Raw genomic sequence first — 20,101 nt, 5'->3', positions numbered from 1 at the left:
TTGTTGACAAATAAAGAAGAAAGAAAGGAGAAGATACAACTAGTCTTTTCTCTTTGCCAGGACTGTAAATAAAAAACAGAAAACAAGAGTTTGAGTAAAAGCCTGTTGAAGCAAACACATGTAAAACAGCGCAACGTTGTTAGGTTTGCGTGATTTTGCGCCCTACTGCATATGCATCCAAACAAAGGCCACAACGCCCCAAACCCTATGAATATGATCCCCCATGTGATTCCTTTCTCAACCCCCCGTCAAAGTCCTTCACTCTCCGCTCTATACGTGCCCCCATTGCATGAACGACAATTGGCCGCAACAACTTCTCATTAGCAGTAAGATGGAGGACACTAAACAGATGTCATGAGAAAATTATCTTTTAAGTACACAACAGTTTCTTGTATGAATTCAATCTGATGGGTGATGGAAGTGGTGTGGTAGGACCGTGGTGGAGGATGCTACCTCTATGCACGTCCTATGTAAGGAAAAGAGGGCTAAGATCCAAGCAGCGGAGTAGGTTCTACCCTTACCCCCATTGTAGCCAAATGGAGTCAGCAAATTTTGGATCTCGAGCAACCCCACATTAAATGTTATCAGAGGGACACAGCACCCGTGCAGCCGTAGGCCTGAAAATTGCTAAAGTTGGCGTAAGCAAATTGCATAAAGATGGTTGTCTGGACGAGAAAAAATCCTACTAGCTCCAAAAACACCCAACTCCAATACTTTATATGTACAGACTGTATAGATAGATCATAAACTACCCTTACAAAATCTTTCTCAAATCCCCAAGCTGAAGCTAAATCTTTTCGGTTTGAGACAAATAAGTAATTACAACCTTTTGCATTAGGATATACATGCTTGTAACACCAAGATAGATTACCAATAAGCTCATAAATTTTGAGTTACAGTCCAATGTTGTGGAACATAACGGATGGGGGGGGGGGGGCGGCGTATGGTTAAGCAGGGGAAAACGGGAAGTTCCTGAAGAGTAGAGGGGCCCGAAAAAGTGGTTGGGCCCCACAAACATCAATCACTGTCCTTGATTAGACAGATGGATGGAGTTTTGATGAGCGTTGAGTGATGACTCGCCCCTCTCATCCTCCTCCTCCTCCTCCCCCCTCCGATTCTCATCATGATCATCACGTGACATATCCAACTCATGATCGTTTCTGATTTGGGTAGTTGGGACCCATCTCTCATTTTTCATTTTTGAAAGAAAATTTTGGAGTTAAAACAATTTTCTTTTTGGTGATGATGCTGTTCCTGTGATGATAAGACTAGTCGCTTACCAGAATTCGTGTCAAGTGTCAACGCCGTTAGATTTTTCTCAAATAAAAAGTTGTTAGCTTGTCCTTGTCAACACGTTCTGAGTTCTGTTCCCCTTTGGAGGCAGGGGGAACTTTGGCATTCTCTCTCTCATTTTTCTTTCTCTCTGAGTTGGAGTATACACCAAAAGGTACTTGGAGCTGCAAGCCAATAACAATACACTACACCCCTCCATGTTTTCCGATTAATAATTGAACAATGCTTCCATGTCCTTTCATTCTCACAATGGGGGAAGAAAGGGTCATATTAATCACACAAATACCATATACCCCAATGAACATTGGAAGCACTTGCAATGAATACAAAAGCTAAAACCCAAAATTTTATCCACACCAACGACAAAATGTTACTTCTTGTCATGACAAAATGTTTCATTTTAAGGTATATTATACCCCATTTGAATGCCTATGCTAACCCTTTGGATAGCTCAATAATTAACATTTCGAGGACTGTAGAAATTACGAGTGGTTACCTAAGTTTTAAATGAACTGGAATAAAAATATTTTGGGCATTGAGAGGTAGTGGCGAACTCCTCGATAAAACATGGTGTAGAGGAAAGGTGGGGTCCAATTTTCCAAAAACACCCAAGTCATGGTTGTGAGCCCCACACCATCACAAGACTGCATGATTTCCCATCACAAATTGAAACGGAGGAAGGAGAAATGCCTAACATGACGACAGAAATAAGAAAAAAAGAAGGCAAGAGCACATGAGGATTGCTGAAATTGGGATATAATATAAAAAAATAAATTAATTTAAAAAAAAAAAGGAAAAGAGAAAGGAAACATTTGGGGAGAGAAATGGGCAGGGAGAGATGGGCATTTTTGGTTAACCACCCATGCTCATCCTCTTTTCTTATCTTATTTGTTTTGCAACATATAAACACATATAAACATTCTCATAAAAAAGGCAAAGCCCACCACTAAACTCCCACTTACATCTCATCATCCTCTCTCCCTAAAAGACTTTTTTTAATATAATATCATCTATAAATACTCCCTATGATAATTAAAACCCTAATTCCACTTAAGGATAAAAAAAAGAGAAGATTGAAAAGGATTAAGAAAAAAAAGAGTTGGGGAAAATTAAACTAAAATAAAAACCCATTTCCATGTATATTAAGGCATCAAACTTCTACTTCTTCAACTATAACTGAACCACCAGTTGCCACCACCACCACCACAAACTTGATCAAACTTTTTAACCCAAATTTACCAAATTCTTCACATCACATTGCAACTTGAGGTGTTCTCATCACTAAAGAAGTGGGTATAAGGATCGGGTTGGGGAGGCGGGTATGGATACGGGTATGGGGGCATGTAATTGACTGCTGGGGGTGGCCTAGCATACATCAGGGGCTGAAACCTCTCATTTCCTCCCATTGCTGCTGCTGCTGCACGTTGGTTCATCATAGCCGCCAAATACTGTTGTTGATGGTATGGGTTCCCGGGCATTACATCCGGACCAGCCCCTTGGAAGTACCCGCCACCGCCACCGCCACCGCCACGACCACCACCACCGTTCAGGGCAGCTGCCGGTAATCCTTGGACTGCTGGCATGTTACCCATTTGGCCCATTTGACTCATAGGTAAATTGCCCATTTGGCCCATAGCCAAGTTCATGTTAGCCATCTGACCGATGTTGCCATTGGGGCCACCCATGCTGGGGAATCCCTCATTGATACCATTTGGAGCACCATTATTTCCGTTTTTGCCCCCATTGCCACCATTATTACCACCATTCTTGTTTGCCCCACCACCACCACCATTGTTACCATTTTTTACCTCCTGAGGTAAACCACCACCACCATTTTTACCACCGTTCTTACCACCACCACCTTGATTTTGATTCCCCCCATTATTTCCTCCACCACCGCCACCGCCACCGCCACCGCCACCACCACCTTTTTTACCTCCGTTTCCATTTTTACCCTCATTGTTACCACCGCCAGCAAGAACCTGAACGGGCACAGCATTGCCACCGCCACCACCATTACCTCCTTTCTTACCATTGCCTCCAGCATTTACAACACCATTTTGGCCACCCTTTAGAGCATTCATGAGCTGAGGATGATTACCATTCAGCATCATCATGTTGGGCATTCCTTTAGGCCCATTTCCCATCATGGACTTCATCTTGTTAAGAGGATGATGAGGATCATCCAGCTCATCATCATCATATTCATCATCATCAAGATCATCATAATCATCCAAGTCATCGTAATCATCATCAATGAAGTCATCCTCTTCAGTAAACCTTACAGCCTTTTGGTTGTTGTTTTGGTTGAAAGGAGGCATCTTCATATCTTTCAATTGAGGTAGCTTCAGATCTTGAAACCCTTTCATTTGTTGAAGTTGCTGAAGCTGATACTGTTGAAGTTGCTGCAGCTGTTGAGGGGTTGGCTGGCCTCCTTTGGGTTGGTTATTGTTGTTGTTGTTGTTACCACCTTTTTGGCCTCCTTTGTTGTTTCCACCTTTGCCATTATCAAGCTGCATGTTCTTCATCTGGCTGGTAAGGTCGTTTTGGTTCTTATTAGCTTTTTGAGCTCCCCAAAGCTCTGCATGTTTTCCTGATTTTGAGAGCTTCTTGATGAGAACAGCTGGGTCTACGTTTCCTGAGACTGTTACCTTACCTTGCTCAGAATCTATGCTGGTTTTGTAAACACCTGCCAAAATGAAAAACCCACATACCAACCCAAGAGCTCAAAATGGAGAAATATATATAAAATATTGAACTTGCAAGTCTAAAAAACAAAAAACAAATGAACAGTTTTTGTGGTATCTATGTTTCTCAACAAGGTGCAAAATGAAAAAAAAAGACTAAATTTTAAGAAGAAATACCATCAATTTTTTGCAAGATTTTCTTCACTTTCTGCTTGCACCCATCACAATGTATGTTAACTTTGAGAACACAAGTCTGCAAAGAAGAAAACAGCAGCCAAGATGATTGAGTGAAAATGAAGTAAAGGCACAAACTTGAACAAACAAAAAAGAAAATGAGAGAGAAAGAGTGTGAATACCTGTATCTTCATAAACTCTTCTTTACTCATTTTTCTCTTATGCTCAAAAACAACAAACAGAAGAGTACAATAGTGGAAACAGAAAGAAAGAAAGAAGGGTTGGTAATAGATCTGAAGAAAAAACAGAAGAAGAAAATGAATTTACAATAAATCCCCACAAAAGGGTTAGACTTTGTTCTTTCTTTTGGGTCTTTTCTAACACAAAAAAAATGAGAGCAAGAACAAATGGGGCTGGTCTCAGTTTTTCTCTCTCTTTCTGAACAGAAGGAAAAACTTTTGTGAGACACAACAACAAGAAGAACAAAAGCTCAGTCTTGGAGAAAGAGAGAGATAGAGAGAGATATCCACAGGCGGTGGGTGCGCATTAAACTTCTCTGGTAACTCTGCTTCCTCTATTTCAGGGCAGAGAGAGAGAAAGATAAAAGATGTTGAAGCAAATAGTGAGAGAAAGAGAGGGGGTGCAAAGAGACTGGCAGGGAGAGTGAGCGCTGGCAAGGCTCACTCTCTCTTTTGGACCTTTATTTATTGGTATGTTAGCTGGGTTAAAATTTTTTTTTTCAACATTTCAATACAAGTAGTAGTATACCAGTTGTGTGTGAAACTTCTACATAAATTTATGGCTTTTTAACTCTATTACAGCATTTAGCCATAGTTAGCCAATTGGGGTTTTGGCTTGGCTTGAAAGGTCAGAGTTTTCTTTTTCTTTATTCTTTTTTTCAGTTTGTTTGATTCTTATTAGTCTTGGCTTTGGCTTCTCTGAAAATCTTTTGACCTTTTTGTATTTTCGACCAAGGGGGGTTTGGGTTTTGGTGTGGTTAATGATAAATGATGATATTCTCAGATTTGTTTTTTAATCTTTGATAATTATTGTCAGCAGATGTGAATGAACTCTTGTCAGATTTCCTCTCCCCAATTTGGTGTGGTACAATAAATAATGTCATTAAATGGGCCATGGGGTTTGGCATTGTGAAATTATTATTATTATTATTGTTTTTAATTTTATGCACACTGTTTCTGGTACATTACCACATTTGCCTATCAACCTTCAATTACCCTTATACCCCCTCTAGGTATTGGGCTAAGCTAAACCACTTACCCAACCCAACCCACCCCGCTTATAATTTCCTCTTGGACCCTTTGCAACCCAAACTCAGCCTTGCACTCTTTAACTTGTTCCTTTGTCTTATATATATATATATTTTAATATTAGACATTTTTTTTTCTTATAAAAGATGACTGCTTGGTTTGATGAAGGAAAATGGTTTTCATTGCCTTAATGGCTATCTATTCTGAATTTGTAAGAATCTTGTTTCATTGAAATTTCCCATTGTTTGTCAATTAATTTGGGTTTTTTTATGAAAAATAAATGAACAATCAGTCCAATTCATTTATTTTGCTTTTGGGGTTCATGTTATTTCCATACTATAAAGTCGGATTAACCTTACAAATTAAATGAATGATGGATGTAGCTAATTATGAGCTTCCAGATTCACCTATTGAGTCATTCAAATTCTTCATTTTTTTCTTTTGCAAATTGACTTGAATTAATAGTCACACTCAAAAATTGACTCGTGACCTGCGTTTTTGTTTAAATCAAGTTATACTCCCCTGTCCTTAATAATTGGCTTCCGGTACTCATTTATTTCATCCAGAGAAAGATAGATTGGAATCACTGAAACTTTTCCTTTTTTTTCCCCTTTTTCCACTAAACTTTAGGAACAATTAAGATATGTCCTCACATTCAAGACAATGAATGTACAATTAGCTGAGTCCCACAAATTATGTCTGAATGTATTTTGAATTGCTTATTAATTCCTTACACGGTGTAAATTTATGCACCATGTTTTTCAGAAGCCCTAACAATGAATGTAAGCGACAAGAAGGGAACAAAAAATTTGGAGTGGTCACTAAATGCCATGGATGACATGTATCCTTTTGCACCCAAGAAAATTGGATATGTAGGACAAAGAGATGAAAAACATCAATCTTCCACTTATATTTTGAAGCGATGGGTAGATGGATAAATTGAAGAAGTATTTATTTTAATCAATGGTTTTGCAAGAAATGTAAATAATGTGTTTCAACTGATCAATTTATGTAGATCAAATAGTTGGTAAAAGAGTAGTTGACCATTAATCTTTGGCAGTAAATGCATGAGCTGAAATCTAATTGTAGAAAAATCCCTTGAAGTCTCTATTCAAAGACTATGGTTTCTATTGGAAAAAGTATTTCTTGACTTGGCATAATCATATATGGTGTATAAGGCTTTATGGAATAGCCTGGATTACACAAGATGGTCATCTTTCTCCTTTATTCTTCCCAATTTTGATGAAGGTGAGATCTAGTCCAAAATTCTTTACATTAACCACTAAAATACTAGTATACCAACTAACTTAGTTGACAATCCTGTTGCTTTTACTTTTTCTTTTTAAAAAGGTAGGAGTCAGGAGATGAAGCCTCCCTCCTTTTACTAGTTGGAAGGTCTTGGTATATTAAGAAGGAATTCAAACTCATGATCACATGCCTGGTTTTATGAGCAAATACATCAGAGTGCCAAAAAAAAAGATATGCGAACTTTACCCAATGGGGTATGGAAAAGTAGACTGTTCAGTTAATTAGGCATCAGTCCTTACAGGGTAGAAATAAAGAATTCAGGTTTGAAAGCCTTGAGGGTGGTTGAGTTGACAGAGGAGCAAAGCTCGTATTCTCCAATCCATGAAGTTTTTTTTTTTCCTCTGTAGTCTTCTCCGTTTGCCAAATCAATGCCTTGAGCTGAATTATACAGTTCAAGTTGCAGTCGATAGTTGCTATCAAGTAATAGCAATTTTCTTTGAAAAGGGTAAAAGTTTCCTAACGTGGCTTATAGTTGGTACAATGAGAGAGCATTATTCAATCCATCAGGGTAAAGATTGATACATATGGAGAAGACTTCCAGCCTTCCATAGCTTACATAAGATGCATGTTCTGCATTTTGGCGTTTCCTTTCAACGCAATGCCGTGTGCTCTGGAACAACCCTCCTCTTTCTATGCATGCAACTCCTCTCTCCTGCTATTTATCTCTCAAATTGATACTTATACCATGTTTTTATCCGTAAAAATTAAAATGAAGATAAAAATCATGGAGAATGTAAAGTATTGACATCGGACACCTACTTTGTCTGACAACCTCTTCTCGAAAGCATGTAACGTAGAGGAAGTCGAGGTATATATTCAGGATTTAGTTAGTGATGGATGTTTTGCCTCAGTCGAAACAAAAGGGAAAAGAATGGGTTGTTAGCTTGTAGTTATGGACTTGAGAAAAGGAGGTGGGCAAAGGGTGTGGTGTGAGGTTATGTTAAGTAACAAAGCTTGGGGTGGTTTGGTCATGCCTTACTTTGGCAGCAATTAGGTAAAGAAAGCTACCCGGAAACTAGGCCTATGATGCAAAGATAAAAATCACGTCTGTAGGGCTATTTTCTGTCGCTAAGTTTGAACCCTTCTTTTTCACGCAAATTATTGATGTTTTTCTCAAAAGCCTAAACCGTGATGAAACCCCTCGTGCTTTTGTGTCTCTCTGTTTTTCTTTTTCCTCCCTTTGAACAATGGCACTTTACTTGTAAAAGGGCATTTGAATCCTGACAAAACACCTAATGTGAAATGGATTTCCACCGTCATTTACAACTATGAGACAATTTTCTTTACGCTTAAAATTTTAGCTTTGATATCATTCTTTGCTTGTGCCATCGTGAAAAAAACGATAGCAAAACATAATGATTTTGTCTGTCAAATGGTTACAAGTAAGGAAATTGAGCAACCCTATCAAGCGGGAATAGGTAAAGAATCAACTTAGGATATCAAGAAGCTCCCCTCCTCAAAATCCTACAGGCTGGAAATTAATTAGGCGTTGCACAGTATTAGCATGGGGTTTTGTTCTCTGAATCAGAATTATATTAGAGGAAGTGCCAACCAGTTTTGAACTTGACGACACGGCTTGTCTGTGGCTCTTAAAGGAAGTGCTTAGAGCAACCTAGCTAGGCCATTTGCCATTTATAAACAGGGGCATCACATGAGCACCACATGGTTAGCAGATGGTGATTGATGAAGGGGGAAATTGCAGATAGGGAGAGGGTTCCAAGTAATATGATCTCTAGCTGCTTTCACACATGGTCCAATACAGATCTTCCCTTGTTCTATCTCTAGATTTTTGGGTTGAGCTTGGAAACATAATAATGGGGGATGGAGATGTTAGTAAAGTGTTCTGACTACTAAGGAAAACCTCCATTCACTGCTTGCACAGTTGTACTTTAAAAAGGAGGTGTGACTTTTATTCGAAAATCCAAAGAAAAAAAAGAAAAAGAAATTTCACTGCTATAAAAATACCAAAAGCTTCAACGACTTTTCACTGATGTCGATTGTCATTTTGCAAAACCCTGAACGTTTTTCATAGTTATGGTTTTCTTGTAGCTTTCGAAGAGGTTAATTCAAGTGGACCAAACCCTGTGGGCAAAATCAGAGAACCCCTGCAGGCGATTAAAAAGAGAGTTGCAGGGTTATGGGCAATTTCCATGTATATCACACCATTCGGTGACATTCCCCACTTTAAGCAATCTTTTTCTGATGAAAATTCTTTCTTTTCACCATTGCCCCCACAAGCTATTATGACTGTAATGTTTACTGGCACAGGTGATGTCCCCATTTGCTTAATTACATTTTATCCAAGCTTTCACTCAAATTACATCAATACTTCTCAGAGAGAGAATGAAAATTTCCACAGGATTCAAATTTGGTGACTTTGTCAGTGTTGCATGAATTGAATTAATGAATCAATGAGTGTGTGACCAGCTGGCAGCCAAAGTGGGTTTGAGAAATACAGAATCTACCCACATATAATTTTGCCTCAAGCTGGAAGAAGAAGGTAATGCAGCTATCAACAGGCTGAGACCCTGCAGGCATTAAATAAAGGCTCCAGCGTGTTGGGCCTGATGAGGTTGGTAACAATGAGATTGGAGCCATAATGTTACCTTGAAACTTACGATTGCCCTACCCCAGCAAGTGGTGGAATGACAATGATCAAGTTCAAGGCCATTTTATTTTAAAAATATATATATATATATATATTTATTTTCTTAATCAATATTGCATTTCTTTTATTAGTTCAAGAGTTTTAACAATGTCTTATTTAATTTTAGATGTACGGATACTTTTAGTAATTGCGAATCTGGATGGGGTTGTAAAGGTATTTTGTGGCCCAAAAAGTGTTTTGAGTAACATGCAAAACATGATTAGCACAGCTCTGAGATCCATAAGTTCAAAGTTTGAACACCACAACCAAGCTTTGGAGAATCTTTGCTTTGTCCCCCATAATTCCAACTTAGATGGCAGATTCTCAGCTTTCCTTTTTGGATGTTAAGCCCACCAGGCCCAGAATGTTCATCCCAGGCATTAGCCCTCTACCTTTTCTTTTCTTTTGAGTCTTTTCCTCTGGTAACAGAGGACTTGCCTAATACATATAATAGATTAACTTCAGACAAGGAGGGGTAGAGTCAAACAACATACAAACTCAAATTTCTAAAGGGGCTAAGAACAAAGAATAAAGCAAAGAATTTGAACACTTTACATTGTTGTCATATATTCTCTGGAAACATCATCGAGCAGCGAACACCTCACAAATATACATTGCTTCTGAAAGGGGAAAATGAAACAAAGAAAAAAGAGTTTACTTCCAACAGATGCAAGCTTTACATAATTAACTATGATATCTGAAACTGTACTCTTCAGGAAGAACCCACAAGTGCCCAAGCCAAGACTAGGATGAATGTGAAGATGGCTGACAATTCTCAGTCACACAATTAAAGATTTCTGTATGTTGTCCGCACGCAGCCACTTCCATCCTTAAAACATGTATGATCAGATGGCATCCATGGCAAGACAAAACGACATGAAGTTCTTTTGTGGGCCAAAAAAAAAAAAAAAAAACGGGATCAAAATATACAAAATAGTTGTGAAACAAGTGAATCAGGCGAAGACTGAATACAAACAAAAATGAATTTGTCATACCGTACGAACTTGGCCAGGAGAAAACTTCTAATGATTGCTATTTATCTTGATTTCTATAAGTTCCTCGATAGGTTGACGACATATGGGACACTTATTTGACTGAAGTCTCAATGCTTTAGCACATTCACTGCACATACACTGAAGGATACAAAAAATCTCACTTAAGAATAAAATTACCAAGTTTGAAAGCATAATTTTCCCTTTTTAAAAAAAAGGGGCAAAAAAAAGTTATCCTAGCTTCTAATCATGCAACAGTTTAAGAGATTCCAAGGATTAAACGTTATTCGACTAGACTTTTCGCTACCAAGTGAAAAAGTATGTCTCCAGCCACTTTGGCTTTGATCAATGGTCAGGGTGGAGTCAAATAAAAGGTAGGTCTTAGGTTTCACCTCTGATATGTTCCTTAATACTAATGAAGAATGTATGTATTAGCAAGAATTGCAACAGCCACGTCAAAAAGACAGAAAGAAACAAAGCTTCAAATTACAGGAAAAATCACAGTAAATCACCAATCCCATGACTAGCATGCCTATGTGACTAACCAGAAAATATGATCATGCTCGAGGATAAGATGGTAGAATGAGTGCCATGTGGAAACCACTTAATAGTAGAATGATAATCAGATAACTTAAGCATATGATGCCTAGTCCTACAACATCTAAGTGTGCCCAAACATGCCTGCCCGTATCATTCTTAATCAGACTATTCCACATGAGTACATAAGAACCAACTTCAAACTGTTATATCAGATTGATTATCAGCATGCATTTATTCTATGAATATAGGGAATTCTTACCATGTGGCGGCAAGGTAGGACAGCAGTATCCTTAGGTTCAGTCATGCAGATAACACACTCTTTCCCTGGGTCACTATCATCGAAGCCTTCTTCTGCTGCTGAGCTTCCTATTCCATATATCTCACGTAGCTCATAGCGAACCCCATCGACCCATAATATCTGCCTTATCACTTTCACCTGGAAAGTGTTACCATTGTTCTTCTCTAGAACAGCTTGAGTAATTTGCATGTGAGCTGATGTATTTTGTGCAGAATCATCAATATGTTCATTAGATGAATGAGGTAGCACACATGTTTCAGCAGAAATTACAAGAGGAAAGACATCTTCCCCTGGCGATGGTTTTGAGAGATCATCCAATTCATAGAAACCTAAATCAATTCCTGTTCCTGAAGGCTGCTGAAATCTTTGGCCAAGTCCCTTCTGAAATGGGACTCTCACAGGCTCATAGGCTTCAGGAAATAGCGGAACAAACCTACAGTTCATCTCTTCTTTGGCAAAGTAAAAAATGGTGATACTGTAAATTAGAAAACAGAACAAGAGAAACCGTGTTAATTACATAAAAGTTTTGCATGGAGTTTGCATACTTTATCAGACAACTAACTAAGAAATTATTTCATTACTTGGAATGCTTTACATCTATCACCCTAGAATAAGTCACTTTCTTGCATAATTGAGTCAACATTTAACAACTTAGTTGCTTCTTATGAAATGTAAAATCATCATTGTGACACCTGAACTAGGATCCTGTGACATTTGGGTGCATTCTTAACTTTAACAAATGCCAAAATTTCTTTTTTCACAAAGAACAACTGTTTTATCTAGCACATACAAAACAAATATCTTTGATGTGCTATTACTTGCCTGGCAAAGGAGTAGAATTATCAAAAACTGACAGTTCACCTTGCTTCGTATTCAAATTAATTAACTAATCAAAAGTATAAAGACACCATTAAAAGCACAAGTCCATGAGAACAAGAACTCCACTAACTGACAGATATTCTATTAACTTGAGGGCTTAACTTATTAAACAAGATGAAACAAACTAATCCAAATAAAAAATTGATAATTATTCCTTCAAAATCAGGGTATCCATGTCTAAAGCTTAACAATCGTTTTATATCCAGATTTTAAGAAACTTTGTGCCATACAACTTTGAGAACCCTTCACCAAAACAATGTCTATGATAAAGGCTTTGTGGTATCAACTGTAGATTCACATTACAAATCATGCTTCAAAAGCAAGAACAACTTCATAAAAAAATAGCAGTTTTGGTATCAAAATGCCACTCAACCCCTCAAAACAAAGAATCAAACATGCCTCATCACAGAAATGATGAACTCTTACATGTCCATGCCAACTAATGGCAGCTTAGAAAGCCATGAACAAACTTGAATCGATTGGTCGTGACATGTTTGGCTCACAATTAAAAAATATCTTAAAACAAGCCTACCACAACCTTAAAAAGCACATTAAGTGAAAAGGCAGCAATTTCACGTACTGATTTTTAATCATGTAGGAATAAAATGCCAATATACCTGCCACCAATGCAGGAGGGAAGGTTGAGAAACAGATATGCATTTCGGTACACTCCAAGCTACATTGAATGATTTATTTTAAAATAGTAAACTAGATAACTTTCAAGAAGCAACTTATCAATATCTAATTTTTTATCTAGGTGCAGTAAAAACCTTCAAAGACAAAGAGCAGTTTTTCAAAAGGGAGGGCTTTCTGACAAGATGATAAAAATAAAAAACTAAAAGCATCAATCAACATAAGAAGAACCTCAATTTCTTTTAAACCCTAGGGTGAAAATTTCTTATACTCATTGCCAACATCCTGTCCCCACCTCTTCTTATAAATAGTATTCAGAAAATGATGCAGTTAACTCAACAGTTCTGATGAGCGTTGTGAATAGCTGTTTCTAGGAGAGTCAGCAACTCCAAGATGGTGTAAAAGAAGAGATTGAAGGCATCTATCCTAACTGACTACCAATATTTGTCAAAAATCATTTGAACTTACAAGCAGATCATAAGGGAGAAGTTCTTTAATAAAAATTCTATCTATATATAGGTCAGCCAATGGAGGTTACCTAATGTCATTCAGTTTGTTTAGCACAAACAATACAAGTTAACAGATTTGGAGCTTTAAGTCATTCACTTCACAACCAACAGCATTATAGCACTATGATCCACTGTTCAGCTAACAAACTTTAACCGATAATATATTCCTGGAAAACAGGAACTTATATCTGTGGGCATACCCAACAGTCCATGTGAAGCATATATGGTCAAAGGTGATGAAAAAGGTGAGCCCACCTATTGGCAAGACATGCAAACAATACAAGTTAACAGATTTGGAACTTTAAGTCATTCACTTCACAACCAACAGCATTATAGCACTATCATCCACTGTTCAGCTAACAAACTTTAACCGATAAAATATTCCTGGAAAACAGGAGGCATACCCTACAGTCCATGTGAAGCATAAAAAGACAAAGGTGATGAAAAAGGTGAGCCCACCTATTGGCAAGACATGATCTAATACTCTAAGGCTTGAACAGCATCATTATTGATAAAGAGATGCGTTAAGTTATGGTCCCCTCTGAAAACTAGAGCTGCCAGTAATGCTAATGCCCAAGTGGGCTTTGCTTCACACAGGACAGAGCTGTGCACACTAAACTAGAGGGCCTCCTTGGTTAACCAAAGCTCTTCATTATTAAGTTCCCAAGTTCAATTCCAAAGCCCTTGTAGAAACATTCCAATTGCCATTAAGCCCTAAGGATGAAGAGAACCTTTGCATCTACTTTGGGAACTTCGGGAACCTCGAGAGCAAGCCTTCCAATTCATTTGCAATCCACATACCCTCACAATGTAGCCTTCACAGTTCCTAATGCTTATACAATTCTCATAGTTTGACTAGTTAAAGCTAGAAAAGCAGTCACCTAATATACAAAACCCAATTCTAATAAGAAAGCTCATATGCTCATAAAATGAGGTTTGCATCATGCCTCAGGCTTGATTGCAGGTCTTTATACCACTTATGCTTGTAACTAGTGTAATTACTAACTATTGCTCAGCCGACAGCCAGAAAAAAACTTTCAGGAAATTGCTTAGTCCATGCTCATACCCTACAACTCTTAATTTCTTCAATTTTATCAGTTTAAGGTATCGCTGTAGAAGGCTCCATTATCTTCAATTTATCTTATCACATCACACCTGCTACACCAACTTTGGGTTTGATTTGAATTTCTCTTTTCTCTTTTCTCCATTAGTTATCTAATCATGGTCCCAAAATAGTTATAAAAAAACCTTGCAATAAAAATTTCAGCTTTCATTTCTTTGCACCTGTCATCTAATAGTCAAACAAAAAACTTTAACTAAAAACCTAACTCCAAATTTTCATCCAATAAATGAACTTCAACCAAACCCAAAATTTGCTCACAATAAAAAGCAATAAAAAAGTGTTTTTTACCTGCCATCAAACAAGGCATCAAAAACGAAAGAAACCAAGTGATGATCAGGGTTTTGGTCATCTACTTCGATTTTCAGCGTATCCTTATGCACGTTCACATCATTCCTCACTTTCTTAGCATTCTGGTGCTCCACATATGGCGGTGGTGGCAGCGCCGGTGCCACTACGGCAGGAGCACGAATCGCGGGCCACCCATTAGTCTGGTTGGCGTAGTATGGATGGTAGTGAACAGGGAAACGGCCCATCATGGGGTTTGAGTAACCGCAGGAATTGTAGGGTTGGGAGCAGTAGTAATTGCTGTGAATTGGAGGCGGTGGAGGTGGGGGGTGCGTATGATAAGGGTTTTGGGGGTGGGCAGGATAAGGGTGACTTGTTGAAGGGGGAGGAGGAGGTGTCGGAGCCGGGAGGGAAGTGGGTTCTTGAGGATAATAGTAAGGTGGAGGAGGAGGTGGCGGTGGCTGTGGAGGGGCATGGAGGTAATTTTGGTTTCTTCTTCTGTTGCTATTGCTTGCGCTGCTCCATGAGATGCCCATGTTTGGGTCGAGGGAAAGTGAAAGAGAAAAAAGAAAAAGTTCGAAGAAAATGAAGAAGAGAGTTGTTTATTTATTTGTTGGTGTTGGATGTAAACGAGGATTACTAGTTGTTGAAGCCCTTGTTTGTTTGCTGTCGAAGAAAGAAAGTTCATTACTCTATTCATTATTGACTTTTCTTCTCTCTCTCTCCATTGACAATTCTTTTAACTGCATCTAGATCAATTTGACATTTTCCCTGTTGGACTGCTTCAAAATCTGGTAAATTCACCATTGCTGATACATAGAATTTTCCCAAGGCATAACCAGAGCAGAATGCCTCGGCCTAAATTCGTGTGGTTTCCATTTCATGTCCCTAAATTTTCTGTCATCACTTGCTTGCTAGTATTGAACATGTTGAGCACTCTGTCGACTATGACTCCACGGGCATTACTCCACAATCTACAGTTTGGTTACTGTGTAATGAACAAGCAGAGACCAAAAATTACTTGATGTTGTTTCTATACAAGAAAATCTTTTCAATTTCATGTTACTCGGGTCTGCTTAGACTGCTATTCTCTACTCGTTTTGTATTAGTCTTCATAGGAAGCATATAAGTAAAATTCTTTATATTCAATGTGAACGGTTTTTTTTTTTATTCACGACTTTGACGAGCTAATATGATTAAATGCCTCAGAATTTTTTATCATATTAGTTCATTAAGTCATATATCACCTAAATAAAAAAAAAATCAATTAGTATTAAAAATTATGAACATTAAATTTTTATTAAAAGTCTATTTGATACAAAATCAAAGTTTAAGAATCTATTTAAATATAATAAAGATAAAGGACTCATTTAAATAAATAACTATAATATAGATTTTTTAAGGTGTATACCTTTATTTTAATTCAAATGTAGCTGATAAGCATATTAACAAACTAAGATATGATGTTATCAAAAAGAATAATTCAAGAAAAAAATGTAAGATAAAATCAAATACAAAAAGTTTTATCTTCGATTCAAGTTTAGATATGATAATTTGATAAAATTTTATCTCTTTAACAATCTTATTTTAAACACTATCTAGTAATGTTGAGTTCTTATTTTTTTTATAATAATAAAATATTCCTCATTTATTAAGTTTAATTATGTTAATTGAGTGTAAAGCAGTAAATTTGGTAGATTATTTTTTATTTCACATCTCGAATTCCAGATAATAAATCTCAATTCTAAAGAAAGTGATTCTAACAAGTTATAAGCCACTTTTAAGAAGATTAATTAATTAATATTTCAGTTTAATCGATGAAACAAGTGTAAAGGGAAGGATTCAGAACTTCAAAGAAGGTTTTAATCAATTAAAACAACACTAGAATGCATACTCACATCATCTTTAAGACTATCACCCACCATCATGAATTCATTTGGTTGAACTTCCCAGGTCGAACAGATATATATGTCGCAGAGGAGCAGGGCCTGGTTTGGAAGGACGAAACTCCCTGCTGAGTGCTGGATGAAAGATTTCAATCCATTCTCTCAATTCAACAACATGTTCAGAAAAGTTCAATGTCTGTTTAACTTGAGCCAAAAAAAGAACTGACATTGACAGAATGAATAATCAGCAAACTATCACCCATAAAAAGAAATATCTTATAGTAACTTTTGTGAAAATTTTGATTTTTTTTTCCATTTTTGGTAGTTTGGTTGCATCAAATGGGAAGGAAACTGAATCTTTTGCTATTCTTGAAACCACTTTTTCTTCCTTTACAGTTTAACTTCAAATGATTTATTCAGTGAGATTACTTATTTGTCAAGTGTGACCTATCTATTCATTGAATGCCAAAAGATTAAATTCTTTCTCTGTGACAACAAAGATGCAGAAAAGAACACAACAACAGACGACTTCAATTTTTTCACAGAAAACAGTTAGTCATACCTCAACAATTTTAATCTTCCATCCATAATCTCTACTAGCAATTCATGACTCTCCATACCCTACAGGCTACAACATACAAGAAAATGAAAGAAGCATTAGGAGTCCCACCCGAACATGTCATCTCCAACCATTCCCAAACTGAAGTGAGTTAGAGGGTCTTCATTTATGCATTTGCGGTCCTTTTGATACAGCACCATTTCTCGCGTTCTTCTGCCGTACATGTGTAGACTTCTTAAAGAGATGACTTCATTGCATAGGACATTCTTTGACTTATGAAAGCATACGCAGCCATTACTTTTCCATTTGTTGTTAGGTCACATTCTTTCTCCAGCCATTGACTTATTTTAAAATTTTATAAGTCTTTTATAACTTGTAAAAGCGACACCTTTTGGCACGAGAGAAAGAGGCATTAAAAATTGCAAGGGTTCAATAAAAAACTACGTTGTTCGTGTGTTGGGTTGCCTGACATGGCTAGTTAACAGGCTTGACTTAGCCTATACCCCGTTTGGAAGGGGTAAGCCCACTGTACATAAAAAGGTACGGGCTTGGACTTTTTATGTATTTATTCATTTATTTATTTGATTTTTCTTTTTTATTATTTTATTTTGATATAGATAAAATAAAATAAAATAAAATTTTTAACTCATAATTATTCTAGATTGATTTTTATATAGTCATATCAAGTCTTTTTTTTTTTGAAGAAAATAATGACAAGAAGTGGTTGACCATTTTTAAACATTGACTGGCAAAGCCAACAGCAGTTTTATTGTAACATTGCATTATTGCATTATTGCATTATATTCAACAACAATGCATTTAGGACCAAGTTAAATTATACTCCCTATCACAAACTTGTTCTGTTAACACCCATGATCACCTCCCAACCAAAGCCACCTCCACCACTTCCGTCGCTGCCGCCACCACGTTTTCCTCTATTGTCCCTTCCACCTCCATAGTCAAATCTTCCTCCATATCCACCTTCGCTGCCTCTGCCGCCGCCACCTCCTCCTCCTCCACCTTTGCTTCCTACCCCTTTTGAGCCACGTCTAAGACCATTCCTTGCTCCACTATCCCCACCATCATCACAATTGTCATCACCTCCATCACTCGGTTCCCTCGGTAATCATTATTTTCTCCTCCAGATCCAGCACCACCTCCTCCTGAGCCAGCACCAAAATTTGACCCACCACCTCCACCCATGTCTCCACCATTACCTTTTCCCTGCTCACAACAATCTTTTTTTCTCATTCAAAATATTAGGATTGACAGACATTGAGCCATTAATTTTAGAAACCAATAAAATGATGAAGAGGACAAAAACCACGCCATTGAATAACTTCATTTTTGCTGCTACAGAATAAATGCTTGTAAACTGACTTGTAGATGAAGTATGTTTATATAGAAGAGAAATAAACTAAGGAGGACGTCAGAATCTTGTTTTTTGAATCAAAATATGCATGCATGCATGGACATGTGAATCTGAAAAGAAATATTTGTAACATCTCGTGAAAAAATAGAGGTCTTGTTTCTGTTTATAGTTATAAGAATCTGAAACAGGTACAATAATCTATGAAAATGTTAGCATAAAGACTTTGTTATGGTTCCAAGGTAAGTCCATGAATCCACATTTTTACCTCGTTTTCAACCTCAAATTGAAAGAGCGGGTCTAATTTTCAAGGCCATAGGGGTGTATGAAACAAGCCAGAGTGGTTCTGTCTCCAGTGAATAAATGGTTAAACGTGATTAATCCCAAAAGAGAAAAACCCGTTGGAAATTTTGTTACAATATTTCCCATATGGCCACGGGAGATGGGATTAATAAAACAGTTTTTATATAAACACAACAAATAGGAAAACATCAAAGTTGCGATAAGATAACTAATTTAGAATTAGGCCCAATTCTTTTGTCCCAGAACACAAAAGGGCACCTAAACATTCGAAAATGGTGGATTCTGACTCCCGTAATTGACTAAGGTGAAGAAGGGAACGAAGTTTAAATCTTTGACGGATCTTGACCCTTTTTTAGGATGACAGTAAGTATACTTGAACTGCCTAATATATACTAGTAATTTGACCTACACGATTCTTTTTTGTTTTTAACTAATTGGCCTAAATGATCTTTAATTGATAAACCTGAGGTGAAAATAAATTTACCTTATGTATCAATACCACCAACAGTATAAGATAAGTCTAAGCTGCGGTATTGCAATTACCATCGCACGGTGGGTCATCTATTTACCGAATGTAGAAACATGCGTAAAATATTTCACATAAGAACACATGTAGGAGAAGTCCTGATTGGAAACAACAGATTTCAAAATAATCTACTCCCTGCCCATCAAAATGCCCAAGGACATGTAAGTGTAGTGATCAGTATTCAAGAAAAGCCTACCCCACCTTCCAATCAAGAAGAGGATATACGTGCAATTGCTATAGTTACCTCTTCCGTTGCTAGTTCATTCATGAAGACACCTAGCTGCAAGCACTTCTTTGATCAACTTGGCTTTTCAAAGGAATCAAGGAAGAAGGCGGCCATAATATTAATACAGATAGCTGGTTTGCAGAATAAGGAATGCAACTTGGTGGGACAACCTATGAAGAAGATGGCAAGTGGATATGAGAATGTCATACATTGTTCATAAGGTAAACAAGAATGGATATTGCAAGCTAGTGAATCCAATGACTAATGCTGTTACAATACTAGTCAATTTTCAATACATCAAGAAGTATCATATATGATAATACTATCCACTATTTGTCTTCTTTATGAATAACTTCTTAGAGTCAATTTTCACTTAATTGCCTTATTTTACTTTAAATGCATTATCAGTCGCAGCTTTATTGCTTCCGTTTTGGTTGTTTTGTGACATCTTAAAGTAAATTCATTTTCAACCGCAAGCTTTATCGCTCTTCTTTTGACTACAATATCATTGTTTCACTTGGTCGTAAGTTTTATCACTCTAATCTTTCATACTTCAATAGCAAACTTTAACGCTCATAATCTAGCTATAATAATAT

The 20,101-nt window shown here is 37.2% G+C and overlaps 2 protein-coding genes across 14 annotated transcripts; both read right to left on the bottom strand.

Moving 5' to 3' along the window:
• Positions 1-2,104: 2,104 nt before the first annotated feature.
• On the bottom strand, positions 2,105-4,727 carry LOC18602894 (Heavy metal transport/detoxification superfamily protein). The gene is made up of 3 exons (XM_007034547.3): positions 4,337-4,727; positions 4,158-4,233; positions 2,105-3,982 (listed from the first exon to the last, which is right to left on the bottom strand). Exons 1-3 carry the CDS (start codon positions 4,364-4,366, stop codon positions 2,541-2,543), a joined length of 1,548 nt encoding a protein of 515 aa, XP_007034609.3. The 5' UTR covers positions 4,367-4,727; the 3' UTR covers positions 2,105-2,540.
• A 4,844-nt stretch (positions 4,728-9,571) lies between these two features.
• On the bottom strand, positions 9,572-15,311 carry LUL4 (RING/U-box superfamily protein). Of its 13 annotated transcripts, none has more exons than XR_016025786.1 (5): positions 14,640-15,311; positions 11,169-11,682; positions 10,105-10,206; positions 9,933-9,997; positions 9,572-9,815 (listed from the first exon to the last, which is right to left on the bottom strand). XR_016025786.1 is itself a non-coding variant. In XM_018119564.2 (4 exons), the coding sequence occupies exons 1-3, from the start codon at positions 15,170-15,172 to the stop codon at positions 10,400-10,402; spliced, it is 1,158 nt and encodes a 385-aa protein (XP_017975053.1). In that variant the 5' UTR covers positions 15,173-15,297; the 3' UTR covers positions 9,907-10,206; positions 10,373-10,399. The 13 variants fall into 13 exon arrangements, 5 of the variants coding, with proteins under 5 accessions (XP_017975053.1, XP_017975054.1, XP_017975052.1 ...); XR_016025788.1 differs by having other exon boundaries at positions 10,105-10,198; XR_016025781.1 differs by adding an exon at positions 10,373-10,510 and having other exon boundaries at positions 9,933-10,261; positions 14,640-15,296.
• Between the last annotated feature and the right edge of the window lie 4,790 nt (positions 15,312-20,101).

This window comes from Theobroma cacao, chromosome 4 (assembly GCF_053813885.1).
Source record: "Theobroma cacao isolate CCN51 chromosome 4, ASM5381388v1, whole genome shotgun sequence".
NCBI lineage: Eukaryota > Viridiplantae > Streptophyta > Magnoliopsida > Malvales > Malvaceae > Theobroma > Theobroma cacao.
This window is presented reverse-complemented; position numbering and strand designations above follow the sequence as displayed.

What these genes read in the sequence shown, in the direction of transcription:
- LOC18602894 (XM_007034547.3), bottom strand. Translation starts at nt 4,366, where the DNA reads ATGAGTAAAGAAGAGTTTATGAAGATACAG. An exon ending in AAGAGTTTATGAAGATACAG is followed by an intron (nt 4,234 to 4,336) that starts GTATTCACACTC and finishes TCTTCTTTGCAG; the next exon opens with ACTTGTGTTCTCAAAGTTAA. An exon ending in AATCTTGCAAAAAATTGATG is followed by an intron (nt 3,983 to 4,157) that starts GTATTTCTTCTT and finishes TCATTTTGGCAG; the next exon opens with GTGTTTACAAAACCAGCATA.
- LUL4 (XM_018119564.2), bottom strand. Translation starts at nt 15,172, where the DNA reads ATGGGCATCTCATGGAGCAGCGCAAGCAATAGCAACAGAAGAAGAAAC. An exon ending in GATGCCTTGTTTGATGGCAG is followed by an intron (nt 11,683 to 14,639) that starts GTAAAAAACACT and finishes TCTAATTTACAG; the next exon opens with TATCACCATTTTTTACTTTG. An exon ending in TCCTACCTTGCCGCCACATG is followed by an intron (nt 10,511 to 11,168) that starts GTAAGAATTCCC and finishes TGTATCCTTCAG; the next exon opens with TGTATGTGCAGTGAATGTGC.